The sequence below is a fragment of the Carcharodon carcharias genome, chromosome 5, assembly GCF_017639515.1.
Source record: "Carcharodon carcharias isolate sCarCar2 chromosome 5, sCarCar2.pri, whole genome shotgun sequence".
NCBI classification, from domain to species: Eukaryota; Metazoa; Chordata; class Chondrichthyes; order Lamniformes; family Lamnidae; genus Carcharodon; species Carcharodon carcharias.
Window position 1 is genome coordinate 58560547 of NC_054471.1, and position 21862 is coordinate 58582408.

Consider the following 21862-nt stretch of genomic DNA (forward strand, 5'->3'; position numbering starts at 1 on the left):
AGCTCATTCAAACTCCTGACCCCGGTCATCAGTAAAGCTATCAGCAATTTGTACTTTATACCTCAAACTGCATAGTGAATGTGCAACTTGAAACTCCCTAAGGATTTAATATAGGCACTGAACTGTTTGACTCTGACCCCTGCCCCATGTTTTTCACTAGCTTTCCACATTGATCTAAAGTATAAGAAAAATTATCACACCTAACGTGGAGGTACAACTTTTAATATTTTTGCTGGTTGCTTTTGCCACAAGATCCCTGATAGTTGCAGTAAGCAAAATCAAGAGCTTGTTGTTGATGTGGGGAATCCGTCAAACTTTAGCTGCTGTTCTTATGTAGAATTCCACTAATAGCATCAAGAGCCTTTGGCTTTGCACTTTTCAGAATAGGAAAAGCTTGAATAAGGCGTGAGCCACTGTTTCCAATAGCTCTCAGAGGTTTTAGCATTGAATAGCATGTATTCATTTCAAGTATCTAAACACTTTATTGCTATAGCCAACTTAAGCTGACAATTTGACAGACTGAGCTAATGTACTGTGTCAGTATACATTTTCTTAACAGCATTTTTGCCATCGGTTTCCAACATCATTTCTCCAAGGGAAAATAATTGATACTACTTAAAAAAAAAATGAAAATCTCAATTCTTCCAAAATATAGTATTGTAAGAAATTAAAAGCCCTTAAGAAATTTCACTTTTTTTTAGAATATTCACAATGGATCTCCCGTGATATTGCTGTATGAGTCAGAGAATATGATAGCAGTTCGTGAAAGATGTGGTGAGGAACAGTGAATTCAACGAATGGTGAAAGAGTATTCAAATAAAAATCCCGGGCCAATAATGTGATTCTGATTAGCTCAAATTTTCCAGAAAACAGACAAAATTATTTTGTCTGGCATACACCTGTGTAATGTGTACATCTTAAATCGTTTTGCAAAATTATTGCTGATCAGTCATGATACCTCACCTCACCACCAATTCTCTTGACTCCTCCACTGTTGCTAAATTATCAGTCTGCTATCCAATGTCCAGTACTAGATAAGCAGTAATTTCCTCCAGTTAAATGTTGGGAAGACTAAAGCCATTGTCTTTGATCCCCGTTCCGAAATCCATTCCCTAGCTACCGACTCCAGCCCTCTCCCTAGCAACAGTCTCAGACTAAACCAGACTGTTCACAACCTTTTTGTCACATTTGACTATTTTCCGACCACGCGTTCAGGCCATCACTAAGACTATCTATTTCCACATCAATAACCTCACCCTTGCCTCAGCTCATCTGCTGCTGAAACCCTCATTCGTGCGTTTGTTACTTCTAGACTTGACTATTCCATCACATTCCTGGCTGGCCTCCCACGTTTTACTACCGGCCCTTCCGTAAATTTGAAATCATCCGAAACCCTGCTGCCCGTGTCCTAACTCGCACCAAGTCCCATTCGCTATGCTCGCTGTGCTCGCTGACCTGTGTTGGCTTGCATTCAAGCAATATCTTGGGGCAGGATTTTTAGGTCAGTGTACAGGTGCAATTGGTGGGCCCAGGAGCGGCCAGGGAACAGACCGCCATCCGCAATCAGCCCTCGGCCACTAATTAACCGCCAGCAAGCGTGAAGCGCGTGCTGAAATGCTCAGTGCTGCTGGTGTGGGGGCGGGAAGAGGGCGCGTGCTGACGTGGGCGCAGGTGAGCGCTGAATGAAAGTTCTCTGAAGGCAGAGAGCTGCCTCAGGGAGCTGAAGACTTCAAAACAATTAAATAAAGGTTTTTAAATCACGAAAAGAATGCCCACGCATCAGAATCAGTCACCTGAACAGATACATGATGAAAATTCTGCCCATTTTTTATCTTTTTTATTTCATAACGGAAACCTCATCCTGCCCTTGGATTCACCCATCTGCCAATATTAAGGTTGGACGGACCACGAAAAATTGAGGACAATTGGAACCTTAACCACTTTAATTGTCAGCGGGCATGTTTCTGACACTCGTGCGTACCCACCGAGTATCACGCAAGCACGGGAAGGCGTCGGGAAGCTGGCCGGACGTCATCACGCCTAATTTGCCAACCTAAAAATTCTGCCCTTGATTTTAAAATTCTCAAGTTTGTTTTTAAATCCCTCCATGGCCTTGACAGTCCTTAAAACCTACCTCTTTGACCAAGCTTTTGATCATCTGACCTAATATCTCCTCCTGGGGCTCGGTTTCATATTTTACTCTCTTGTTCTCCTGTGAAGCGCCTTGAGATTTTTGTTGTGTTAAAGGTGCTCTAAGTTGTGTTGATATTCCTCACAAGTAGTCTGGAATTTGTAGCTAAGTTGTACTAATTTGACCTGCCTCATTAAGATCACCTCTGATGTACCCTCTCTGTAGAAAAATAGTCTAAATAAATCTTTAGACCAGTTAGAGACTACTGTTGTAAATTTCCCCAGATTCTTACCTGTTCTTGGGTTGCTTCAAGGTCAGAAAAACCATCAGCTTGTGGCTTTTGTTAGTTTTTTTGAATGCACAGGGCAGCATCTTCTGGCTGGCGTACGGGTGGCAGAGTCCACACGCCAGCGCTTAAAATGTCGCGCGAGCGTCCTGACGTCAGCGCACGGCATCACGATATTTCAGACAGCGGATGCTCTATGCAGCAGGACGTGCATCCGCCATTAATTAAAGGCCTCATGAAGGCCCTTAACTTGCCAATCGTCGACGATTTTGAGGGGCCCGTGTGAACTTTGGCTCGGCGCACGGCCCCAACAAGTAGGCAGGTAGGTGATTTTTTTTTAAAAAAACCTCATCCAGTGGCGGGATGAGGTTTGATAGCGGTTTTAAAAAGTTTAATAAAGTTTTTGTTTATTTTATTAACATGTCCCATCTCGTGTGACATTTTCACATGAGGGGGACATGCTAATGAACTTTATATTGTTCTTTTTTTTATATTTGCCAGCCTTTCAGCGATCTCCCTGAGGCAGCACTTAGTTTCAGGGAGATGTGTACTCTTGTGTGCATGCGCAAAAGAGCGCACTCTGACATTTGGGGAACCCCTCCCCCCCCCCCCCAACCCGCACAGGAAGCGCATAGCGCTTCCCGTTGGGCAGCCCGCTAGGCAGGCCTTAATTGGCCTGCCCACTTAAAATGGCGGTGGGGCCCGTTTCAGCGGCAGCAATCGGCTGCCCGCCCGCCCGCCCGTCAAGGGCAAAATTCTGCCCATATTTTTTTTACTTCTTTCATGGGATGTGGGCGTCACTGGCAAGGTCAGCATTTATCATTTATTGCTCATCCCTAATTGCCCTTGAGAAGGTGGTTGTCAGCTACTTATTGAACCACTACAGTCCATGTGGTGGTAGGTACACCCACAGTGCTTTTAAGAAGGGAGTTCCAGGATTTTGACCCAGCGACAGTGAAGGACCAGTGATAAAATTTCAAGTCAGGGTAGTGTGTGGAGTTGGGGGGGATCCTGCAGGTGTTTGTGTTCCCATGTATCTGTTGCCCTTGTCCTTCTTGGTGGTCAAGGTGATGAGTTTGGAAGGAGCTGTCAAAGGAGCCTTGGCAAGATGCTGCAGTGCATCTTGTATATGGTATATACTACTGTCATTATGTGGTGGAGCAGGTTATGTGGTGGGATGTCGATAAAGTGGGCTGCTTTGTTCTGGATGGTGTTGAGCTTGTTGAGTGTTGTTGGAGCTGCATTCATCCAGGCAAGTGAAGAGTATTCCAATCACACTTCTGCCATGTAAATGTTGAACAGGCTTTGGAGAGTCAGAATTTGTAGGATATGGTATCTGAAGGGTGGCATTGCCTATGGCTGACACTTCCTCAAGTTTTCTCATCTGAAAATCTTGCATACATGCATGCTTTCCATCAAGTTACACGTTCCAATTGCTTGCTTGCATTTGGGACTTTCAAACTGCATGTGACTGTTTTCTGCAGTCCTGTCCGTCTTGGCAGTTGCTGCCTTTCAGAATATTTGATCATTTATTTTTCTTGACAGAAAGGATTTGGGGATTGAGTTCTACTTCTGTGGTGTGTTTTAAAGCAAAGTGAATTCTCACAGATTTAAAAAACATCCACAATCTTCAGACATTGGCAATGTATGTTGAAGCCAGAAAGGCTGGTTTGTGCAATGCCACAGCAGACGCAGTTAGGATCAGTTATATCATACCAGGCACATTAGTCAGGATAGCACCATTCATCTTGAAAATAGCAGAGCAGGTACTCTTTAAACCCACACGAGGGAAGAAGAGTTAGCTGTTTTTATTGTTAGGCCTACTGCTGAATCCCGACTAGCTAAGAGGACAAAGAGAAAAGAACAACATAGGTAGTTGTGTTTAAACACGAGATGGCAAGGTATAGAGTAGAGAGAGGGAATAGCTGGATTACTGTACAGAAAGCTGGCATGGGCATGATGGGTTGAATAGTCTCCTCCTGTACCGTAATAACTCTATTACTAATAATCCGGGACCCTGATCCGAAAGCTGCAATGAATAACATTAATTTTGGCAGGTAGAATTTCTCAAAAAATAAAGGTCTGCCAAAAACAAATCAGCCAGCCCACAAAATGGAGAAGGCGCATGGTTTATTATTTTTTCCTATTTGTTAGGGTGAGAAATGAGATTGAGTTAAATTTGCTTTCACTGTTACCATCTGTTCACTTGCTGCGTGTGGAATAAAGTGGCCAAACACAACAGTCCCCCACCCTCCACTGCTGCAATCATTTCAACCCCTGACCCATGTTATCTTCCCCACTTGCCCATCTCCTCATGCCTTCACCACCACCCCCCATCTACTGCAGATCTCTCCCTCATTCCTCCCTAATTCCAAACTGCAGCTTTCAGCGTGGACCATCCCACCCCACAGCACGTTAGCCTCTCATGTGGACTGCTGGCCAAGAAATGGGGGAAAAAATCCAAATGAAGACCTGCTTTTAACTTTTGGGAGTACCTCGTGCATTTCCAGGTCTCCCAGCTGCTACAACTCTCCGACCCTGCACCTTCCCCACCTCCCCATAAATACCCATGCCATGCACTAGATTTTATGCTCCTTCACTGGCAGGTTTGAAGCCGGGGGAAGGGGGCTCATTAAATCCAGCACCCACCTGCCCTCTGTGCCCATTGCATTAAAACCACTGAGTCAATTGCGGCGCTCAAGTGGGCAATTAAATCTCAATTAAGGGCCATATCCCGCCATTGCCAGGATTTAACCAACTAGCCATTTCTTAGCTCTGTGGTATTCCCCTCGGGCTCTCTGTGAGATTTTTAACCAGGGGCACGGGGAATTCAGCACCCAGAATATCCAGTTCAGAATTCAAAGTGCTTCTATTTTTACACCTCTGGGTTATGTTATCATATAATGAGATATTGGGTTGTACAGACATGCTCCTGAATATATGCTGCTTAGACTGCTTACAGGAATGACCAACACCATTGTTGTCATCATCATTCTTCTGTTCCTTAGAGACAATTAAGGCAGTAACCAATCAATGCCATCCAATTCTGCTTTGAGCTTTTCCTATAGCTCATATAGTTGCAAGTTTATTTCAACAGCAGCCAGTTATTGTGATGCACAGGGTGGTTCTTGATCGGCCGCTAATTCTTACCCCTCATGGGGCAGAATTTTGCCGTCGGCGAGCAGGGGGTGCCCCTCTCCCCGACGCTTAAAATGACGCGGGATGACGTCGGGCGGAACCCCGAGATCATCCCACCCCATTTAAATTTTCAGGAAGGCAGGGGCGCAGCAAAATCAGCTGCGGGCCCACCTGCCTGTCAGTGGCCAATTGAGGCCATTGACAGGATCAATTATACAATTAAAGGACTTGCCCGTCCAACCTTAAGGTTGGCGGGTTGGCCAGGAGCCCTGGCGGGCAATAGAAAAAAACATGAAACATGGATGAGGTTTCATGTAGGGATTTAAAAAGTTTAAGAAACTTATAATGTAAATTATGAACATGTCCCTTCAAAAGTTAACATGAGGGGGACATGTTAGGGAATTTTTTTTTTTAATTTTCATATTTTTAGAAGTGTCAGCAATCTCCCTGAGGCAGCACTTAGCCTCAGGGAGATGTGCACTCTTTCGTGCACATGCGCAAAAGAGCGCACTCTCGCTTTTGGGGAATCCCCACCCACCCCCCACCTGCACAGGAAGTGGGCCTTAATTGGCCCGCCCACGCAAAATGGCAGCGGGGCCCGCTTCTCCGGCAGGGATTGGACCCCCACCTGCCAGAGATGGGGTCAGGCCCGCCCACCCGACAGGCAGAACATTCTGCCCATGCCTTCCATTTCCATATCTGCTTTGCAATACTTATGCCAGGCATCCTGTGAATGTCACCAGTGTGGTCCACATTCTGTTCTGTAACACTCCGTGGTGACATCTGCATTCTCTGCAATACACATTCATTTATTATTTTCTTAAACAACACTGTATCTGAGAGAACAGTGAGGGCAAGTTCAAAACTTGAAGCAGAAGAATTAAAATTGAGAATCCCTCTTGTTGATACCTATCCTCTCCTTCCTCATTCTCCCACCAGCTCTCTCCCCATTCCAACTGAAGTCCCATCACTGTTGTCTTCCTAGTCCCCTCAGCCCCACCCCCTCCTCACAGACTGCATAATCCCCCTGAGACTTAAGATCCAAGGATCTTCTCCTTGCATCCCTTGTCCCCAACACCCTATGGAAATTTTGTAGCACTTCAAATGCTTTTAAAGTCAATACTGTAATCATCTGGAACTAGATTTTTAACTATGCATGGGTGGAGAGAACCTTGGGATTCCAGGTCATATGTGGTTAGGACATGGTGAAGGAAGGGAATTGCTGAAATGATTTTCCCAGCTCGGAAAGCCTGCTTATTTTAAAGGTATATTCAGTAGTATTTAATTGAAATAATACAAGCCATCTTCTTCAACAAATTAATACACAGCTATATTTTAAATACTGTTGACTTCCATAAGCCACTGCTCGGAGACCCCTTTAAGATTCCCCCCCCCAGCCCCCACCCCACCGTCCATCTGCTAAGACCAGAACCCACCACCCAATATTTGAGAGTAGTTTAGAGTTCACAACAGCTGCAGATCATGACAGAGGTAGGGATTTGTTGCAGAGGTTTTCTTGGAGTAGGTGTGGAATTCTGGATTATTATTTAAAATAAGTATCAGTGATTGTACTTTTAAATAAAGCACAATGGGAAATTACTTGTCACTGTTGCTTAATTTTAATTGGCAGAATACTGTGCGGTGCCAGATCCCAATATTTTCAATATCCATTCCAGACCTCCCTTTGTCTTTCCTCCCCCACCCTTTGCAGGGACAGGAGCATAATCTTGTAAGATCAGCTCTTAAAGTATTCTTGGGTAAGCGTCAGAGTGCTGTGCAGCTGTAGTGCAGGAATTCTGTTGCTGCCTTTGGAGGGTTGAAATTAATATAAATGTCAAGAACTAGAATGACAATTTGCTGCACCAAAGCTTGTCCTTCCAGTTTTCTTACACTCCCTGCTTCATAATCAACTACCCGTTGAATACCCTTTAGGTTGATGCTGCTTGTCAGATTTTCCAGGCATTTATCAACCTCTGCATAAAGAAAATGCTCCTAATATCAGATCAAAATTTATTTTTCACTAGTTTATGCTTATGGCCCCTGGTCTTAGTATCCTTGCTTGTTTTAAAGTAATATTGAGGATTTACCTTATCTAAGCTATTTGATGTTTTAAAACCTTCACCACTTTTAACAATTGATTTTACCAACAGTAGAGATTGAATTTTTTGAAAAGGTTTTATAAGCACAAATTACTAGTGCTCCAACGTACACGCTGGAATGTGAGGAAATAATGTAGTCCTGTTTTGTCACCTCTGTATGTTACAGATTAATCAAGGTTGCACTAAAGTCTGGTGTCCATTAACTACAACCTCATTGCTCATCTCTTACCAGGCAAACAGTTTAAAGATTAAGTCCTATTCACTTTCAAAGAGTAGTTGATGAAGTAGTAAGGCACTCAACTACACCCCTGCGGCATTTGGGTATCTACTTCAATGTCCCCAGCTGGTAATTTGAAACATTAAAGAGTTGCTCCAGAGCAACAGAACCTAGGTTCACTCTTGCATTTTAGTCGTACTATCCAGGAAAGGTTCTCTCCTACTTCCTCTACAGAGGATTGGGGATGGAGAAGGAAGACGAAAGGAATGCTTCTCTTGGCTTGTTCTCGTGCATCTTAAATTTATCATTTGAGCAGTACAGTCAACACCCAGGAATGGAAAGTATGCCAAGCCCTGCTAATTTTAATGACAGAAATTTGGAGGTGAATGTTTTCCATCCCTGACAACCTTTGGTCAAAGCCAAAGGGGGCTCCTTTATATTCTCTGAGAGGAAATATCACAGCAGATTTTTATCGTTGGCATTAAATAATCACTGGGCAGAGTGCACAGTGGAAATTCAGGCAAAAAGAATCATTGGCTGTAACAGAGGCTGCCTGATTTTCCTTTCATTTAAATTAATGGGCATAATTCAGACAGCTTCCCTTACAGGTTTGCAAGCCTCCCTGACATGGAGATTATTAATGGTGAGGTAGTAAAGTGAAAAATCTGTTTGATAATTATTCTGAAAGAGAACTTTACGTTAACGCTGTTCTTGACCTCACCTTCAAAGCAGTAACGTTTAATTTGAAATGACTTGCAATTTTTCGCTGAATTGTCTCCAAAATGTTATAACATTTTCCGGTTTGAAGTGTACCTTTCTTTAAAAACTTGATTATTTTAGTGTTATTAAGGCTACAGGTAAAATAGTTGTTGCACATTTAAGTAGTACCCTTAACTTCAAAAACATTCCAAGCAGTTCATTGAAGCACAGTCAGACAAAAATTAACACTAGGGTAATGGAGATATTGGGGAAGGGTGACCAAAACTTTGGTTAAAAAGGTGGGTTTTAAGGATTGTGTTAAATGAGGAGAAGAAGAAAAAAGAACAAAAGTGTAGGGAGGAAATTCCAGAGTTTGGGACCTCATCAACTAAAAGCTTGTCCACCAATGGTGTGTCGAAAATACAAATGACAGTACCTTTAATGTGGGAATGAATCTTCCAATGGCTAGAAACCTATGTCCTGCAGACGCGCCCTACCCATCCAGCTGCGAAATAGCGCAAGCTGACATCAGGTGAGCATCCCAACGTCATCACACACTTGCAAGCTATCTCGCTCGGCAGGTGCACGTGGCAGTCAGACAATTAAGCCCATTAAGGAGGCAATTGAAAGTGATTTTTCGCGGCCCATCCACTTTTATGGTTGGGCCAATTGGCTAGAGGGCCTTTACATTTTTGCTCCAACCTTGATCCAGGGTGGGACAAAATCTCCGTGGGGAAATAAAATAAAAGAGATATCTAGGGACTTTTTTTTTAATGAGGTACGCTTTCAGATGCTTGATTGTGCTGCATTGACATACTTTGAGGCATTTTCGTTGTTTTGTTTACTCTGTGGAGGTTTGCAGCTCCCTGAGGCAGCTGTCTGCCTTCAGGGAACTCACTGGAAGAGTTCGCCAGCACCCGCAGTGATGTCGGCGCCTGCCCCTACAGGCAATGCTGAGCCTTACTCAACACGTGTTTCACGCTGGCTGGCCATTAATTGGCCAGCCAGCATGAAATCGCAGTTAGGGGCTGATTGCAATCGGGGGCCCATTTCCCTTCTGCTCCCAGGCCCGCCAATCGCGCACACCCGGCGAGTGAAAATTTCAGACCTATATTTCTAGGTAAGGTGGCCTTGAATTTTACATCACAATGTAATCAAAATTTTCTTTAATATCTATCATCCTGCTCCAACATATGTTTTACAATAAAAGGTGACAGAATCAGAAACATTTAGTTTATTCAGTCATGCAGATCCACATTTGGATCATTTCCACCTAACTTTCACCTTTGTGCTCAGCTCAACTGTATCTTTCCACTCTGTTAAATTAGGTACTGCCTGCTCATTTTTTAAATAGTACTATTAAATGGACATTCACACTACAATATGGTGTTACTTAATTTACAATTTTAATACCCTGATTGCATTCTTTTTGAGTGGCTCAAAATTTGCCAAAATTCAGAATATTTAGTCAGCAAATTCACTATATTTAGTTTCTGAACACTAAAAGATGCTCACTTATCCTGGCCACTGTAGCCAGTTTTGAATGTACTGTAGCTGAGTCACTGAATGTACTTCAGTGAGTTATTGAATGTTTCAAAGTGAGCATCTTGTGGGATAACATTCATTGATATATATTCTTGTTAATACATTTTCCCTATTGCATAGCTGGAGCATATATGCATTCAACAAAAAAAGGTAGATGTTTCAGCTGAGCCTAAAACTGATCCTAATTACTGATATTGTTTTATTGATTCAAAACATGAGCAGCATCAATATGGTAACAAAAAGAGTATAGAATTATATGTTCCTGTAACAGCACAAGTTTGCATTATTAACTGTACACTTCCTTATGTAACTAATTCACCTTACTGGAGCTTTAAATGCCCATATAACCAAGACAGCAATATCATGTATGTTTAAAATGATTTTAATATACCCAGTGTTACCCATTATTTTATTTGTATTAGTAACTACTCTAGAGTTCAAAATCATAAAATGTGAAAGTAGCCCTGTTCTGACCCCAGCTAATCTAAAAATGATCCGTTGCGCAGCTCCAAGCTTGGTATAAGTCATTTGCTGCACAGATTGAGACTTTCATTCAAGAAGGTACAGAAGAAAATGGAAGTCGCTGCGGGAACAAGAGGCCTTCTTGTATCAGCATGAAGCATAGTTTCCTTATTCACTCCATTCTGTTGCAGACTTCAAGAACAGTAGCTGGGTTACAGCCAGTGTTCATCATAGGATTGTCAATCACTGTCCTTAACATTTGTGAGAGTAGATGTCTTTATTCAAAGACAGCTGGGCAAACCAGAGATACAGACTGGTGGTAAGCAATTTGCTTGGACTGCACAAAACAAACAAGGGCAGGACACAGAAGCCAGCTCTTCACATAGGAATATAATAGGTTATGGCGACCTTTTGCTACTCCATTCAATTCCATTCTCTGTTACACAAAAAGCTTCAGTCCCTGTTGTCAATTTACTTTAATTAGTGGAGTGATGCAGATAAGAAAATGAACCTCACTTATGTTCCAGCTATAACTATGGACTAGAACTTAAGTATTAGTTCTTAAAATGACTAGGAAGTAAATAAAGTCTACCATTTGTGAAAAGGCAAAAGGAATACATCCCTACCAATAGCATAGCCAAGATATGGCTTTCTCTCAAGACTGATGAGACTTGAAAGAGTCAGAAGTTCCTTTGTAAATAAAGTCCAGTGCACTCTGAAGAGTCTTAAAAAGAAACAGGTCCCAAAGAAAGAGATCAGAGTATAAATAAACCTCCAAAGGGTTCAAAGTAAATATGACACAACATTCCAAGACTAGAATGTCTAAGCATTTCAAAAGCTGCAGAAGACTGTACAGATCAAGCATTTTTTAACAGTTAAATATTCTGAATTAAAGTTTTGATTCCGTTTTCTCCAATTTTAAGCAGAGCTTTCTAAGAAATCAATAAAATAGTCTTTAAATGTTCATTATTTTGTTCCCAGCTTTCTCTCCTTTTCGACCCTCTTTTCTTTTAGGCTTTGATACGTGTCACTAATTCCTTCAGGAACTCACCCAAGTGCCCATTGTACCTGCATGAGCATTGGCATCACAAGCCAGCCCAAATCTGTTCCAATCCAACATTGCAATATTGTGTGTCTCCCCCATCTCACTGCAGCACCATCAAACATGTTATCCATGCTTTTATCAATTTTAGACTCTGCCACTTCAACATTATCTTGGCCCATCCACCACATTCCACAAATTCCATCTTATTCTTAACATCCTCTGCTCTCCTAGCACCATTTTACAATGTCTGCCTGACCGCTGTTGCAATGAATTTAAAATCCTCATCTTCAAATTCCTGCATGGCTCACCACCCCCAGTTTTAAGTTCTCTTTGGTCCTCCAACTCTGACCTTCAGTCCTGCTTTCTGCCCCGAACCTACACCTCTTAAGTGGCAAGTTATGAGCCTCAGTTGGGTTGAGAGTGGGCAGGCTACGCTAGGCCTCTCCCACCCCAACCTGTAGGTCAGGGGTGGGCGATGGGAAAGCCACCTGGAGAATTTTACAGGTCCCCACCTGCTGGTGGCGACTTAAGGCCTGCTTCCCGCCCTGACTGCAAATTTTAGGCCAAAGGGAGGAGGTCAGCGATTGGGGGGAAGCTTGGCAGGTCACCCTGCTCAGGCATCAGGCAAGATGGTTGGGGGGGGGGAGAGGGGGACGTTGTCAGGTGCCTCCCTCTGGCCACCTTTCCAGATTAGATGCCCCTCTGAAGATCTGTCCCTACCCCCACGCCCCTGCTGCCATCAACAATTTGTGTGTGTGTGTGTGTGTGTCCCCTTCCTCCCAGATACTCCATCCCTGCCTAGCCTTGCCAACAGCAGCCCCATCTCAACCCTTCCACCAATGAGAATAATTTATTTCTCTCACCCATTCTCTCTCGCTCTCTCTCTCTCTCTCTCTCTTCCCCCCCCCCCACTGTTCTGCCTAGACTTAGGAGTTCATGATTTTGAACACCTCTACCAAACTTCCTCTCAATCCTTCTCTGAGAAGAACAAATCCAATGTTCTCCAATTTATCCAAACAACTGAAACCCTTATCCCTGGAATCATTCTTGTAAATTTTTTCTGCACCTTCTCTCAAGCTTTCACATCCTACCTAAAATGTGGTGCCATGAATTAGGCACACTGCTCCAGTTGAGGCCAAACCGATGTTTTATAAAGGTTCATCATAACTTCCTCGTTATTGTATTCTACGCTTCTATTTATAAAGCCCACAATCCTGTGTGTCTTTTTAACCACTTTTTCAACCTGCCCTGCGACCATCAACAATTTGTGTAAACATACCCGCAGGCCTCTCTATTCCTGCACCTCTGCAAGTGAGATTCGTTAGCAATCAACAGTGGGAACCTTGACTAATTCTTTTCCCTCTCCCCATGAATCTAAGGCAACTGAAGTCAATTGTAGCACCTTTAACTATCAACCTGCCGAAATTAAATAGCTCTGCATAGACTAATAATCCATTCTGGGGACTTCTGATCTTTGTTTCCTTGGGCAATTAGTTTGCCCACTTGATCGTAGAGGAGTTTTGCATATGGCTTTTAACAACAACATGAATAAACTTTTCAGACCATATTTCTGTATGAGGCATTCAAATATGACAATATCCTAACTTGAAAATGCATGGATCAGAACAAGGTTGTGCTTTATGACAGGCGAAAAGTTGAACTTGATTTGTATTATCTGATGTGAAATAGTAAATTAGATTGCACTTGTAGAAATCAGAACATTCTTTGCCTTTACAAAGTATCTCATAAAAGAAGGGCCTCTCCAATATATGGTGCCATTGTTAGTTTCCCCATGTTCAGTCAGGACCCGTTGAAAAACTGTCCCCAAACCAAATAAGCATCTGCCCTCCCTTTGCTCATTTGCTTTACTTTGCATGTGGTATGCAAATTGCTGTAGCAACCATTGATGTTCTTCTTCTGGTGGACTGCTGTCAAGCCCAAAGCTGAGGTTGTTCCAACAGTTACTTACAGAATTTCAGTGGATCATCTGCATTTTGGCTTCCCTCCCTTGCATTCAACTTTAAGAAGTTACTTTTAATTTTAGAAAGCCGCTTCCAAAAAATGAATTAGAACTAGCATCAGGGGGGCAGTTTTCAACTGTGCCTATCAAAGTTTTGAAGTTATCACTTTTGCTCTTTTCAGAGTTTTGTTTGATGCACCCATGTTATTTTTAGTGGATATTAGAAACAACAGGGAAGGAAGGTAGACAACTATCTACAAAGGAAAGGGAGGCGGGGAAGCATTCTTAATAAGGTACAAGATCAGTACATGGGTAAGAGAGGAACTTAGATCGAAGGATCAAGATGTGGGGTGGCATCTTCCCAGATTTGCACTAATTGCAGTAGCAGGCGGGAAAAAGAACAGTTTACCTGCCGGCCACAATGGCAACCTTTCACATCGTATGGCCCCCAACCCTGCCTCATTAATAATGCATTCCCAGGTTACACACCGTTTCACTGGCGGGCGGCCTTCGATTCGCCCTCCGCATAGTCACCTTGCCGTTTCCTCATGCCAGGCACCATATTTAAAGTGCAGCCGCACGCACACCTCTCGGTGCTTCCCACCCAGGGCTGCTGCACAGAAGACATGACCACAAAAGGCAAGAAGACTGCAGCTCCCCAATTCAGTGATGCATTCTTGAGATGCCTTTTGGACACTTTTGAAACCCACCATAATGTCCTCTACCCCCACTCTGGCCGCAGGAGGCCCATCAGTGTCACCACTCTGGCGTGGGAGGCAATGGCAGAGGTGATCACTGCCAACACTGCACAGAAGAGGTTCACCATCCAGTGCAGAAAAAGGATAAATGATCTCATCTGTGCCACCAGGGTAAGGCAACCATCTCATTGCTCTAAGTTCTCACACTCACAAGCCCATCACACATTCACTAGCATCTCACTCATTGCCAGCTCAAGGGACATCACCACTTTCTCTCACATACACCCTCACATCTCCACCTGGCCTCATCTCCTCTGGAGACTGCTTCCTCAGTCTTCAGCCTCTTAAGGGCACTTGCACACATCAACACTCCCTGGATAAGCCCTTCACCAGTCATGTCCTAGCTCTGCAGCCTCTTCCCTTGCCTGAGGGCACTTATTCCCCCTTCCACATGGGATTGGGCTATTTGGATTTAGTGGGTTATGACAAAGGGCTAATTAATAACCTTGCTGCAAAGGAGCCTTTGGAAAATAGTGACCCTAACATAATAGAATTTTGCACTAAGTTTGTATGTGATATTGTTCATTCTGAAACTAGGGCCTTAACTCTGAAGAAAGAAAATTATGAAGGTCTGAGGGGCAAGTTGACTATGCTGGATTGGGAAAATACACTAAAATATTTGAAAATAGAGAGGCAATGGCTAGTATTTAAAGAACAGATATACATTCCTCTAGGACACAAACACCCAAAGGAAAAGGTAAATCAACCATGATAAATGAAAGAAGTTAATGATATCATTACATTAAAGGAAATAGCTTATATGGATGCCAGAAAAAGTGGTAAGTCTGAGGATTGGGAGCAATTTAGAACCCAGCAAAGGAGGACCAAGAAACTAATTAAGAAAGGTAAAACAGAATATGAAAGCAAACTAGTGAGGAACATAAAGGCGGACTGTAGAAGCTTCTTTAGGTACGTGAAAAGGAAAAGATTAGCTAGGGCAAATGTGGGCTTGTTACAGGTGGGCACAGGAGAATTTATAGTGGAAAACAGGCAAACAATGGAGAAAGTAAACAGTTACTTTGCATCAGTCTTCCCAGAAGAAAATTACAGAAAATATCCCAGAAATGCTAGACAACCAAGGGATTTGTGAAACTAAAATAAATTAGCATTAGCAAAGAGATAATATTTGAAAAGTTAACTGTATTGAAGGTTGATAAATCCCCTGGACTTCATCCACTCCATCCCAGATTGTTGAAGGAGGTGACTAAAGAGATAGTGGATACATCGAGGTTATCTTTAAAAATTCTCTAAATTTTGGAAAGGTTTCTGCAAACTGGAAAGTAGCAAATACAACCCCACTATTTAAGAAGGGAGGAAGAAGGAGAATGGAGAACTACAGACCTGTTAGTTTGATGTCAGTGGTAAGGAAAATGTTAGAATCTATTATTAAGGATGTGATAATTGGACATTTAGAAAGGAATGGTAAAATTGGGCAGAGTCAACATGGATTTATGAAAGAAAAATCATGCTTGCCAAACTTGGAACCAGTGGATGTGTTTATTTGGATTTTCAGAAGACTTTTGATAACTCCCATGCAGGAGGTTAGCAAATAAAATTAGAGCGCATGGGATTGGGGGAAACACACAACACACTAGCACAGATTGAGAATCGGTTATTAGACAGAAAGCAGAGAGTATGAAATAAATGGGTCATTCCCAGGATGTCAGGCTGTTACTAGTGGGGTACCACAAGGAACTGTGCTAGGTCCACAGCGTTCATAATCAATATGAATGATTTGGATGTGGGGTCCAATTGTAATATTTTCAAATTTGCTGATGATACCTAAGTAGTTGGGAATGTAAGTTGTAAGGAGGATGCAAGAAGACTTCAGGAAGACTTGGTCCCCTTATCTAAACAAGGATGTACTTGCCATAGAAGGAGTGTAACGGAAGTTCACCAGATTAATCCCTGAGATGGCGGGATTGTTTTATGAGGAGAGATTGAAAAGACGGGGTCTGTATTCCCTGGAGTTTCGAAGAATGAGGGTGACCTCATTGAAATTTGCAATATTCTTACAGGGTGTGACAGTGTGGATGTAGATAGATGTTTCCCCTGGCTGGTGAGCCTCAAACCAGGGAGGCATAATCTAAGGATAAAGGATAAGCCATTCAAGACAGATGAGGAGGAATTTCTTGGTGAATCTTTTGGAATTCGCTACCCTGGAGGGCTATAGAAGCTCAATCATTGAGCATATTCAAGACAGAAATCGATCTATGGGATGTGGAGATATTGCAGGAAAGTGGCTTTGAGGTAGAGGATCAGCCGCAATCAAATTGAATGGCAGAGCAGGCTCGGTAGATCGAATGGCCTACTCCTGTTCCTATGTTCCTAAGTGTGTTACCAGCTGGCTAAATAAACTAATCCATTGGCTTAATTTGTGTAATAAAAAAGACCCTCAAGAAAAAGTCAGAACTTTGATCGGCGAATGCTAATGAATGAAAATGCATACATTTTAACAGCATCCACAAGACCATTAAGTCTTTTTTTTTTGCTTAATCATTTGAAGTGAATGTTCAAATGCATTTAAAAATGATCTGTAAAGCAAGTACTGTGTCGAAAAACATGAAAGGATTTGGCTGATGAGAATATTTTCTGGATGTTTTATTGTGGAACAGTAGTTCTTGTTGAGAAACATCTCAACATAGTTATGTTTATGAATAGTAATATCTATATTAAACTTCATAGTTTTTTTAATTTAAGATAAATGTGGAATACATCAGACTGTAAAACCACGATTATAACCTAGAATTTCTTCAGCCACCTTGGTTTACTTTCATTATTTGATCCAGTGTGCCTTTTCTTATTTGTCCATTTGACCTCTATACTGTTGACATTTGTACCAGCTAAGTCTTAAAAATCTAATCTCATGTTTGTTTTCATTTTTCCCAGGATGCTACAGAATATGCAGACCTTCCAGTGCGCCACAACGAAGACCAGCTGAATAGTGATCTGGCTAAGCATCTTCCCATTGAAGTAAACCCACATTCATTTGACAGTGCACACACTAAAGCCCACCTGCTGCTCCAAGCACATTTTTGCCGAGCTGCCTTGCCGTGCCCTGATTATGCCACAGATACGAAATCTGTGCTGGACCAGGCCATTCGAATCTGTCAGGTATGGAAAGACTGAATATCGCCAGACTATTCAAAATGACATTCCTAGCGAGAGAAAAAAAAATTTGCAAACCAGAGTTAGTTCAGGTTTCTTTAACAAATGTTTAGGGTATTGTTCTGGCTCATGAAGTTTGAAGGTGCTGTGTATTTTTACACATTTGCATTTTTCTATGCGATGAAAATAAGTATGACCAATTTGTCCTGTTAGCTAAATAGGTATTTCTATGACCAACACATGTTTATTTTGTTGGGAAGCATGTAAAAGCAAGAATGTTAAATTTGGTTTACTGTCTGGTTGCTTTGCTTTAAGCAAAGATAGCAAAGAGCTAAAGCATCTGGATGTTAGAAATTGTGAAGGTGCATTTAGCCAGACAAATAGGTGACTGAACTATCGGACTTTCTAGAGAATTCGCAAAGCAGGATGTAGTTCTTTTATATTCCAGAAAGGATGCCACATATGTGCTCTTTCAATTAAAGTTAGATAAATGGAGCAAGCAACTATCAGCCATTGATTAAGAGTGAAAGTGTGCTAAGAGGACGCTGTCTTTCAGGGCTGTAAGTTTAACATATGCTGTTTATTAGGTGACGCTGATGCAGCATGCATGTTGAAATGAGGATTCTGCAACAGTTCCTCACCTAATGTCACTGTAATCGGGATTTATCTTGTAGAACAACTTTTTGTGTGCAAGTTAAAAAGGAGCGAGCTACTTACTTTTATTTTGTGCATTGAATTTTTGCATTGTGAATTTAGTGGTAGTAGCAAAATAGCTCCAACTACAACTTATGCCTTTAATGAAAATTGACCCAAGAAGAAAGATATTAGAAGGGGAGACCAAAAGTAAGATAGAAAAGATGAGTTTTGAAAATAACCACTTGCCTTTATAGAGTGCCTTCAACATTGAAAAATTAACCTAGACACTACACGAAGGCATAAAGAAGAAGAGAGAGGAGATCAGGAGGGATAATTTAAAATTTTGTTGAAGAGGTGCCTTTTAAGGAGAGTCTAAAGCAGGGCTTGTCCAAAGTAAGGCCCGCCGGCCCCCCTTCTATGCGGTCCCCTGGGACAGTTTTCAAAATTCAGGTCAAACAGGTGAGTTTCAATGGAAGATTCTGGAGGGACCATTCTCTCCTGTGTTTACTGCTGATAGGCTCACTAGTGGGAGTGAGTGAGTGAGTGAGAGAGAGTGTGAGTGTGTGTGTGTGTGTGTGTGTGTGGGTGTGTGTGGTTGGGGAGTGTGAGGAACTCTGTATGTGTTGGGGGGAGTGCGAAAGACTGAGTGAGTGTGTGGTGGGGTAGGAGTACGAGAGACTGAGCGAGTGTGTGGGTCAGGAGAGGGGGGAATGTGAGTCTGCCTTACGCCCAGTCTCAGGTTTCTCACTTACTCTCGCCAACACATACAAACGCACCCACTCACAGTGGGTGAGGGTGAGAACCCTGATACTGGGAGTGAGCCAGACACACACACACACTGACCCTCTAACATTGTCTTAAAGCCAGGTGAAAGTATTGGATTTTATAAGATTGTAAAATAACACTGTATATTTATAATGAAGCTTGTTTTTAAATACAATGCATCATTGTTATCTGTGCAATATATAATACACTAGTTGTTAAAGTAGTTATGATGGTAAGAACTTTTGAACACTGTTGTAAAGAAAACTTTACTTTGGCAAAGTTTTCTTCATTCCAAGGGGTAAATGTGATGACCTTTGACCCAGAAGAAATACAGTAAGGACAATTTACAATTTCTTTCAAAGGTCTGTGGAATCAATAATTGTTTTTAAGAATGTTTGAAAAGGACTCTTAAGAGTTGGCACCAATTAAAAAGGGACCAATTATACTTTTTGGATAATAACTACTGGTCCATGAGACCTGGTGACCCTTAATTTGGCAGCAGTATCAACAGGAAGGAAGTTGAGAAAGAGGCTGTGTAACTGGCAGTTACAATGGAGAGCTGCAGACAAAAAGAACGGCTACAAGCAGAGGAGCTGGAGGGCGAAGGCAAACAGCACACAAATGCAGACATAAAGAGAAAGCAGACAGGGACATTGAGAGGAATACAAAGAATTTTTATGAGGAGAAAAAGCAAATCGCTCTCAGGAAGGGGTCAGTTTTTTAGAAAAGCAGACAGGAGCTCTTGGAGGCAGTATGGGTTCCAATATGGGCAATATGGGTTTCAGTTCTGCTAGGGCCACTCAGCTCCTGACCTCATGACAGCCTTGGTTCAAACATGGACAAAAGAGCTGAAATCCAGAAGTGAGGTGAGAGTAACCGCTCTTGACATCAAGGTTGCATTGGACTGAGTGTGGCATCAAGGAGCCCTAGTGAAACTGGAGTCAATGGGAATCGGGGAAAACTGGCTGGTATCATAGTAACATTCGCACCGTATAAGTGCAAAGCAATGACTGTCTCCAACAAGACAGAATGTAACCATCGCCCCATGACATTCAATGGCATTACCATCACTGAATCCCCCACTATCAACATCCTGGGGATTGCCATTGACCAGAAACTGAACTGGACTAGCCATATAAATACTGTGGCTACAAGAGCAGGTCAGAAGCTAGGAATCTTGCGACGAGTAACTTACCTCCTGACTCCCCAAAGCCTGTCCATCATCTACAAGGCACAAGTCAGGAGTGTGATGGATACTTCCCGCTTTCCTGGATAAGTGCAGTTGCCACAACACTCAAGAAGCTTGACACCATCCAGGACAGAGCAGCCCGCTTGATTGGCACCACATTCACAAACATCCACTCCCTTCACCACCAACACACAGTAGCAACAGTGTATGCCATCTACAAGATGCACTGCAGGAATTCATCAAGACTCCTTTGATAGCACCTTCCAAACCAATGACCACTGCTATCTAGAAGGACAAGGGCAGCAGATAGATGGGACCACCTGGAGGTTCCCCTCCAAGTCATTCATCATCCTGACTTGGAAATATATCACCGGTTCCTTCAGTGTCACGGCCAAAATCCTGGAACTCCCTTCCTAACAGCACTGTAGTGTACATACATCACATGGACTGCAGCGGTTCAAGAAGGCAGCGCACCAGCACCTTCTCAAGGGCAACTAGGGATGGGCAATAAATGCTGGACCAGCCAGCGAAGCCCACATCCCATGAATGAATAAAAAAATGAGCTGGATAAAAAAGGTCTAAAACCTGGAAATCTGTGCGAATAGCTTGGAGACACTAAAGAGCTGGATGTTTCCCCAAAAGTGGCCAAACCATGAACTATGGTGTTATCCGTTAGCTGGTTGAAAAGGAACTCTTGAAAGTTAGGCCATCAGGACTGTCTTGACCCGAGAGAGGGAGGGTTTGAAAAAATGTGCTTTGCATTATTTTTATTCATTCATGGTTTGTGGGCATCCCTGGCTCAGCCAGCATTTATTGCCCATCCCTAATTGATGTTGAGAAGGTGGTGCTGAGCTGCCTCCTTGAACTGCTGCAGTCCATGTGGTGCATGGAGAGAGTTCCAGGATTTTTACTCAGCGACAGTAAAGGAACGGAGATATATTTCCAAATCAGGATGGTGGATGGCTTGAAGGGGAACTTCCAGGTGGTGGTGTTCCCGTGTGTCTGCTGCCCATGTCTTTCTAGGTGGTAGTGATTGTGGGTTTGGAAGGTATTGTCTAAGGAGTCTTGGTGAGTTCCTGCAGTGCATCTTGTAGATGGTACACACTGCTGTTACTGTGCATCAGTGGTGGAGGGAGTGAATGTTTGTGGATGCAATGCCAATTAAGCGGGCTGCTCTGTCCTGGATGGTGCTGGGCTTCTTGAATGTTGTTGGAGCTGCACTCAACCAGGCAAGTGGGGAGTATTCCATCACACTCCTGACTTGTGCCTTGTTGACAATGGACAAGCTTTGGGGAGTCAAGAGGTGAGTTATTCGCCACAGAATTCCTAGCCTGCTCTTGCAGCCACAGTATTTATATGGCTAGTCCAGTTCAGTTTCTGGTCAATGGTAACCCCCAGGATGTTGATAGTGGGCAATTCAGTGATGGTAATGCCATTGAATGTCAAGGAACGATGGTTACATTCTCTCTTGTTGGAGATGGTTATTTTCTGGCACTTGTGTGGCATGAATGTTACTTGCCACTTGTCAACCCAAACCCGGAGATTGCTGCATTAGGACGTGGACTGCTTCAGTATCTGAGTCATTGTGAATAGTGCTGAATATTGTGCAATCATCAGTGAACATCTCCACTTCTGACTTTATGATGGAAGGAAGGTCATTGATGAAGTAGCTGAAGATGGTTGGGCCTAGGACACTACGCTGAAGAACTCCTGCAGTTATGTCCTGGAACTGAGATGACTAACTTCCAACAACCACAACTATCTTCTTTTGTACTAGGAATGACTCCAGCCAGCAGAGAGTTTTGCCCGATTTCCATTGACTCC

The 21862-nt window shown here is 42.8% G+C and overlaps 1 protein-coding gene across 2 annotated transcripts in view; it reads left to right on the plus strand.

Annotated features, from left to right (window-relative positions):
* Positions 1 to 21862, plus strand: part of ascc3 (activating signal cointegrator 1 complex subunit 3) — a 619273-nt gene that overhangs the window by 528101 nt on the left and 69310 nt on the right. The window contains exon 37 of one of the 2 annotated variants that reach the window (XM_041188004.1): positions 17230 to 17454. The exons of the other annotated variant lie outside the window; for it this stretch is intronic. Coding sequence (XP_041043938.1) covers positions 17230 to 17454 — 225 coding nt within the window. The remainder of the gene's footprint in view (positions 1 to 17229; positions 17455 to 21862) is intronic. 2 annotated transcript variants of the gene reach the window in all.